At 38.9% G+C, this 8582-nt stretch overlaps 1 protein-coding gene across 1 annotated transcript; it reads left to right on the forward strand.

Moving 5' to 3' along the window:
- Positions 1-2133: 2133 nt before the first annotated feature.
- On the forward strand, positions 2134-6442 carry LOC106870986 (uncharacterized transmembrane protein DDB_G0285607). The gene is made up of 2 exons (XM_014917232.2): positions 2134-2490; positions 4922-6442. Exon 2 carries the CDS (start codon positions 5046-5048, stop codon positions 6126-6128), a length of 1083 nt encoding a protein of 360 aa, XP_014772718.2. The 5' UTR covers positions 2134-2490; positions 4922-5045; the 3' UTR covers positions 6129-6442.
- The last annotated feature ends 2140 nt before the right edge of the window (positions 6443-8582 follow it).

An 8582-nucleotide genomic window follows, 5' to 3' on the forward strand; every position in this document is an offset into this window, starting at 1 on the left:
CAAGACAGACAGACAGACTATCAAGAGATATTTGTAAATAGAATATTAAAGAAATAAAAACCTAATTTTTCTGTTTTTCTTTCTTTTTTTTGAGTTGAAGAATTGTTCTATATTTCGTTTTGTGTTTGATTTGACCTTTTTTTTTATATCATCCTGTCTGAAATTGTTCTTGGTCCTGTGATACAAACTTCCTGTTTTAAAAGCGATCTACAGGGTGGTCGCTAGAAAAGCAGGAAAAATTTAAAGGCAAAACTAACGAGCATTAATTAGATCACTAATTAAACTGTGATAGGTGATTTGCTGATTCATTTCTCTCATCGATTACTGTGTCTGCAGCTCGTTATTAGCAGAGATACAGAGATATCGGTGCCATATAACCATCATTGATGAATTGAAAACATGCATGATAAAGGCTTGGAATACATCCTTATCCTTCGATTTACTCTTCGAAATTCCACATGAGTTTGCCCTAACCACTGGGCCATTGTGCTTCCACTATAGCTTTATTAAGCTATACGCAAACAAACTAGTGGAGACGAGAATGCATTTATCAAAGGTTTATTACTTTACGTACATCAGGGCTTAAGTCGCCAGTTATTTCTGTTTAGTTCACTCAAATTCGTTTCATACTCACCTTTGACATTCCTTTGTTTTCCCTCTATCGGAAGTCCCTTTTTTTTGTTGCTAACCCGCAGCGAAGTTTCTGTCTACAGTTCGTCTGTCACGAATTCTGCCCTACAGTATCACTGTAAATCTGAGGGTGCACCATTGACTAGCGAGGGGGTAGTGCCCTAGCGACGGGGGTGTAACTGAACGGTACCCCCTTTGCCTGCTCAACAAATAATACACACCTATGGTCAGTTCTATAGCTTATAGTCATTGTATACCATATTCTTTACTTGGGGTACCGCAGCACTACTGGACGTTGACACGATTAACAGAACAGCCAGTTCAAGAAACTAATCTGCAAGTGGCTGAGCACTCCACAGACACGCGTAGCCATAACGTAGTTCTCAGGGAATTTGGCGTGACACAGAATGCGACAAGGATGACCCCTTTTGAAATATAGTTACAACACATTTTTGCCAGCTGAGTGGAGTGGAGCGATGGGAATGGGAAATAAGGTACGTTGCTCATGGACACAATGCGAAAGTGGGAATCGAACTCACAACCTTATGGTCGAGATCGATCCAAATACCCCTAGCCACTAAGCCACACGCCTTCATACGAGCCAAGAGAAACTTCAAGGAACCCTATTCCAGAGACAGTGACCTTTAAAGGTTCCATTTTCCATTCCTAACGAAGACAAGAGTCCTCTCCCTGCATTATTCTCCGGAATACAAACGAGGTTCCTCCTCATGCCATTCTCACCTAGTTTGGGGTTAAATTTACTGGAAGGCTGTTTTCCCCTCTTTAACCTTGGTTTGATCTCTGAGTGGTGATGGTAGTGGTCGCTTAATAATGGGATTACTTCAATAGAAATTTATTCTTTCATGGGTTATGGCGTAAACGTTTAAAAGAGAACTAAGCTACGAAATTGTTCCATTCTCTCCATTTCGTCTTGCTCAGACTGCCTTATGGTCCCAGCAGACCAAATAGAAAAGGCAGTGCTCTGGAAAATGGCAAGGGAGACGTACTGGAACAACCACTCTGACCCACGGGGGCTTGTATTTGCGGATAGCGACGGGCAGGAATATGGTCCTGGGACCGAGAACGCCGGAGGTCTTTCACTATCACGGGATCAACCGTAAACCTGTCAGAGAACGACCGATACTTCTTTGACAGTTTACTTTTCTCAGCCTGACGAGCAGGGGAGCCTGGGCTCAGAGCTGACTACAGCAGGCGGCCGCGGGAGGAGGTGCCATAGTGATGGTACGTGAAGAAATCGATGAGTGACTTTTTAATAAACTTTTATCCTTCGCCTCTGTGCTGGCCGACATTTATAAGGATCACTTTTTTTATCACAATAACAAAATGACGTCACATAATGAAAAGCAATCTCCCTCCCTCTCTATCTGTCAAAGAAACGCAAAGTACAGGCACATACACACACACACACTTACGCACGCACACACATATATGTGCGCGCGCGTATATATCTACATACATATACATACACACACTCACGCGCGTGTGTGTATATGTGTGTTAAACACACTAACACACACACATGTGTATATATACACATTCCATTATTTTTTTCGCCTCCAAAAAAATTCTCGTCAGTGTACCTCTAAGAAGCGTATACCGTGAATACATGATTGACGGGGGAGAAAAAATAATAGGAGGTTCCCTGTGGTAAATATCAATAATGATAGTAATAATGATGATGATGAATGCCGTCTAGCAAGAACAACAACAACGACATCAACAACAACAAATGAAGAAAAAGACAAGAAAATAAGCGGTCCGAATGACATTGTACACTATTCAATGATTTCGTGTATATAAAACGAACCATCCTTTCGGTCAAAGGACATATTCATAAAGGTACACGCACACACACACATACATGTATATATATATATATATATATATATATATATACGCTCACATCAGGCCGGAGTAGGACCCATAGAGGCCCTAAACCGGGGCTGGCCAACTCGCAGACTTTTATCTTGCGGCCCGCTTGATACTTTGTGTTTAATTTCAAAATAAAATTGTTTGTGTAAAACATTTGTTTCGAAATGAATTTAAAATTTATAATTGGCAATAAAGCAATAATAGCCGACAATTTTATAATTTTAAACAAACGGAAAACAATTTTTAAAATTCTTGATTCTGTAATTTGATTCTTTGGCTATTCGTGCATAAAGTATACAAGCAGCCCTCAAAAAAAACTTTCTTTAATTAAAGTGGTTCGCAATATAATTAATTCGAGTTGGCCAGGCCTGCCCAAAAATACGTAAAAGATGTTGGTGCCCCGATGAATATGTAATTGAAATTATAAACAATAATAAACCATAAAATAATTTATTTTGCTAAATGAATGAAACGAAAGTAACAGTAAAAAAAAAATGCTTATTTTTGCATACACCCACCTTATTTATATTTGAAAAGTTTTCTCTTACTGTCTTTTAATTGCAAAGTCTTTGATCAAATCCTCAAAATTAATCTGACGTAATACATCTGCTTCTGTCCTCGTTATTCCGAATATTACTTTAGCAAGTTTAAAGTTATTTCTTTTGAGCCGTAAACCGTTTACCATTTCTGTTCCACCCCCACCTTCCCATAATGCCTTAAACATGTTCTTATTTTGCTTTATAAGTTAAACCAGCGCTGGTGTTTCCTCGTTGGGACATTCCGTCGCTATAACTCGACAAAATTTGACCTTTGACACTTCGGGTATTCCCGTGACAGTGGCTGAAATGGGAGAAGGAGGAGGAGGAGGAGGAGAAAGTAATGGGCTGTGTGTGCGTGCTTGTTCTTGTCTGTGTGTGCATGCTTGTTCTTGTCTGTGCCTGTGTGTGTGCATGCTTGTTCTTGTCTGTGTATGTGTGTGCTTGCTCTTGTCTGTGTCTCTGTGTGTGCGTGCTTGTTCTTGGCAGTGAAATCTTTCAAATCAATTTATCACTTTATAAGAAATACACTATAAATATACTATGACACTTTCTAAATAATTTTAATCATAGATCCGTTCGACCAAGGTTGATCTTGGTCTAAACCATAATAAGCTTTGAGCTTAGCTAGAAAGTCAACAATTTCAAATATTACTCTTCCAAAACAAAGCTTTTTTTTCTTCAAGTTTAAAATGAGACATTACTGGTATAATTTTATTATATCTATATTCCACAACACATAAATACATGAAAACAGAACAGGTACACAGACAGACACAGCCAAGAACAAGCACGCACGCACAACCCATCAGCTTTCTAATAAAATAAGTGCCAGGCTTAAATAAAGTTCTGGGGTCAATTCATTTGACTAAAAAATTTTCAAGGCAGTGCCCCAGCATGACCTCAGTCTAATGACTAGAACAAATAGAAGATAAAACAGTTATTTTTTTCCCTATTTCAAGTCACTGTCAGAAAGCAGCGAAGCCTATGTTTCAAGGCAAATTTTCTATCATGGGGACACTGACTAAACATTTCACTTTCTGAATTTAAGAAATCCCCTGAATCAAGGAAACCCTTAGTCTCTTAACTCTGTGAATGAAGCAAAGTATGCATTGTCTGCTTCCATTGAGGTAAGGTCCAGGCTGTTCCCAGGGGTTTCCATTTAAGCCTGTATGGCATTTTCTCTTCTTTTAAATGCAATATATAGTTGGCCAAAGATGTTACGTTGCACCTCTCTGGGATCCTAAAAGGGGGCCTGTTGTTATTTAGTCGGAGCTTAAAAGTGTCTTCTGTTGCCCAAACATGTTTCCACCTCCATTAAGAAAGAGGTTATGTGTTTCAAGAGCAAAACAAAAGACTAGCAGCCAATGGCAGCTTTCTGACTAATCACAACCAATGACTACATGATATATATGCATATGCATGTATCATCATCGTCATCATCGTCGTTTAACATCCACTTTCCATGCTAGCATGGGTTGGACGATTTGACTGAGGACTGGTGAAACCAGATGGCTACACCAGGCTCCAATCTGATTTGGCAGAGTTTCTACAGCTGGATGCCCTTCCTAACGCCAACCACTCAGAGAGTGTAGAGGGTGCTTTTACGAGCCACCAGCATGAAGGCCAGTCAGGCGGTACTAGCAACGGCCACGCTCAAAATGGTGTATTTTATGTGCCACCCGCACTAGAGCCAGTCCAGGGGCACTGGCAACGATCTCGCTCAAAAGTCCTTAGACATGCCGCGGGCACAAGTGCCAGAAAGGCGATGCTGGGCACATGTGCCATCACAATATATGTAAATATTTATTTAGGTGTCTCGGTGTGTATGAATATGTAAACAAATATCTTTATTTTTGCAGGTATATTGATAAAGCTATTGTGTGCCATTGGGAAACTTTGAAGAAAAATAGAAAATAGAAAAAAGGAAAAAATCCTGTTTGGGAATTATTTCAGAGGAACGCATCATAAAAGCTAAAAAAAAAAATGTCTGAAAAGGAACCCAGTGAAGTGGTGGAATCAGAATCTGCCGAAAATCTAGAATCAGAAACTGTGGAGGGTCAGGGATTAAAGGTCACTGAAAGTGCAGAATCTGAATCGGAAAAAAATGCTGAAACGCAATCAGAAGAGAACTTTGATTTAGAGTTTGAAAAAATACTAGAAACGTTAGGAGAAGAAACAACCAAAACGGAAGAGGAAGCGAAACAAAAAGAGGAAATAAAGGCGAAACAAAAAGAAGGAATAAAGGCAAAACAAAAAGAAGGAATAAAGGCAAAACCGGGAGTGAAAACAGCAGCAAAACCAGAAGTGAAAACGGAAGCAAAGCAAAATGGGAAGACAAATGCCAAACCAAAAGCAGCAACAGAAGCAAAACTAGAAGCAGAAACGGAATCAAAATCCGAAATGGATTCAAAATCAGTTTCGGAAACGGAATCAAAGCCAGAAGTGGAAACAGAATCAAAGCCAGAAGTGGAAATGGAATCAAAACCTGAAAAGGAACTCCAAAAAGACACAAAAGTCATATCTTCTAAACGTTATCTGTTAACCGGCATAAACCACCCATACTGTAATATTATATACAACCGGAAGACTAATGATTGTCTCCAATACAATTATCCATCTCACTGTCACTTCCCTCACTCTCATCGCTTCAAATTCACCAACTGTCCGCACTATAACAATTACCTGTGTTCCTGGTTGCCCCATAAATGCTTCCCTTGTTACAATGTTATATATGAACAGTTCTCCCACGATTGTCTCCCCTGTCATGATGTCCTACACAACCTTATCTCGCAATGCCGTCGCCCATGCCATGACCTATCCTCCTGCGATTACTCATGCTGCTACCACCACAACGCCCACCACCACCACCACCACCACCACAACCCCTACAACCACTACCACCACCACAACCCCTACAACCACTACCACCACCACAACCCCTATAACCACTACCACCACCACAACCCCTACCACCACTACCACCACCACAACCCCTACCACCACTACCACTACCAACACCGCCCGCATCAACATCACCAACATCACTGTTACTACCATCATTGGTAATAATCTTACAACCGGATGTCAAACAACTTGAAGCCAAATCCCCGACCATTTTTAACCGGAACCTATCCATCAACCAGTGACCATGCTACTTCCACCACAGGTTAATATCCCTTCAATAATACAAAGTATATGATATACAATATATACAAATATAAATATTTATCTTATACATATATTCAATAACAAGCAGTTGATAATGGTTTATGTATGTGTGTGTATAAACATATATATATATCAAAGATATACATTTACACACACACACAATATACTAGCAGAAATACCTGGCATGGCCCGGGTTAAAGAGAATAATGGAATTTAAATGGAATTTAAAAACACTGTCTAGATTACGCAAGTCTTGACTGCTAGTAGCTGAGAAACCAACTTTCTACATTAATAACTCTCTAACCCATACCAGCATGTAACAAAGACATTAAGTGAAATGTTAAAAGAAAGTTTTCAACTCATATATGTATATAAAGTAAACACACGTAATTCAAAAACACGTTTTGTCTAGTTTATTTCGTAACCAAAAAAACAGGTCCAGATTATAGACAACGAAAGACTGATTTTGGTGATTCCTTTGACAGAGGTAGTAGAGAACCAATCCGATGATAAACCTGACCTTGGATCTTGAAAGTTTGCATGAATCCTGGCTCAGTTAAATCTCTTGTGACTCCAAATGATGTCATCTGTAGTGCAGCATTGTATTGTCTAATTTTGTTTTGGAAGTGCTTGGAATCTCGGTCAGTTGATGACAACAGTTTCTCCAATGGCTCTGGAGGTTGGGGGATTGCAGGGAGTTTAACCTTTGCACCACTGCAGCACAGTGCAGGTAGGTGTCTCTCCAGGCCACTTTCTTGCTTTACAATGTATGCACTCACTTGTCATTGCACCAATGGAAACTCTAGTGTCATCAGCATAATGAGCTGCTGGATCATAATTGAAAGCTTGTTTCATAGAAGTTGCTTCTCTGAGCTGTTGCAACTGCTCTTCGTTCTGCAGTCGAGATCCTATTCCTTGTCAACTGTGCGTACCACTGTTCATCACTTTGAGATGCTCTGGCTTTTGTAATGCACAGTCTGTTCATTTCTTGGCATGCTTCCCTTTCTGCAGCTGTTTCTCTTTCCCTGGACAGAGACATTCTTTTAGCTGACCGTAACATTGTAGACAAATTTGACACTTTCCTTCTAGCCATACGTATACAGAAATACACGGGTGCAGAAGATAGTAAACATTGAATATAACTGGGTAGCGGAAATTATATTTCTAAATACGATGGGCAGAGAGTAAATAAGAAATTTTCAGGGAAAATAAAGAATTGTATGGGCAAAGCGAAATTTGTCAGTGAACCCAAAACAGAAAAACACAAAACCTTTGCAAAAGTAAATAAGAAATTTTTAGGGAAATTAACTAAGTGTATGGAACTACGTGAAATTTTTGAAGTTACTTCTGTCAGTAAATTATGAACTTGCTTTTATCAGTAATTCTATCAACAAAAAAAAAAAAAAGATATAGAGATAGAGATGGATAGAGATAGATAGGATCCATGATGTGGATTCATCTGGTATCGCATAAAAATTTGTCCAGACGCTCTCTGAAGACCTCCACTTCTACAACTTGCAGGCCTCTGAGGTTGTTTAGCGGAATGTTGAACAGTTGTGGACCCTTGAAGCCCAAGCTGTTACAGTACTGGATCCTTTCTCTAGATGAGGAAGATGGGATCTTTGATGCTATGCAGTGCCGTCCAATTTGGTAGCTCCAGCGTTTGGAGCTGTGATGATAAATGTTTATTTACAGCCATCATGTGATGTCTAGATAAGGGCATGCATACATATATGCACACACATGTAGCCTGTGTGTGTGAATATACATGAATGTTGATTTCCAGCAGTTTTGCTTGTCATTACCTGAGCACAGGTGAAATGTTATATTCCTTGTTGACATGATGAGCAATCCCTCTGTAGTATTTTATGTGGCACTGGCACCTGTAATAGACAAGCCTTTATGTAGGGATGATAGCGATTTTATTTAGATTGACCTGTCTTCTCAATTACAGCAAATCCCCAACTCCTGGTCCCTAGTCACGTCCTCAGTGAGGCCCAGTGTCCAAAGATCCTACAATAAATTCATGTTAAGTTTCTTTCTCTTAATAAAAGGAACACATAGTGTAATCATATATTTTATTGAACTGTAGAATTTTAAGTACAAACTATATAGAAATTTTATAATTGGATAAAAATGACATCTCTTGAATTTTTTATAATAAATTTAAAAAACTTTTTTTTTTAAATCTAAGGGAGGTAACTTGCATGCGAGTTACGTCCCTTCGGATTTTATTTATGTGTGACACATTTTGTACAAAAGTATACATATACATATATATATATTCATTCATATATATATATATATATATATATATATATATATATACACATACATATATATATATACATA

This window comes from Octopus bimaculoides, chromosome 27 (assembly GCF_001194135.2).
Source record: "Octopus bimaculoides isolate UCB-OBI-ISO-001 chromosome 27, ASM119413v2, whole genome shotgun sequence".
In the NCBI taxonomy this organism is placed as follows: Eukaryota; Metazoa; Mollusca; class Cephalopoda; order Octopoda; family Octopodidae; genus Octopus; species Octopus bimaculoides.

Excerpts from the sequence above, each read along its gene's own strand:
- LOC106870986 (XM_014917232.2), top strand. The coding sequence starts at position 5,046 with ATGTCTGAAAAGGAACCCAGTGAAGTGGTGGAATCAGAATCTGCCGAA.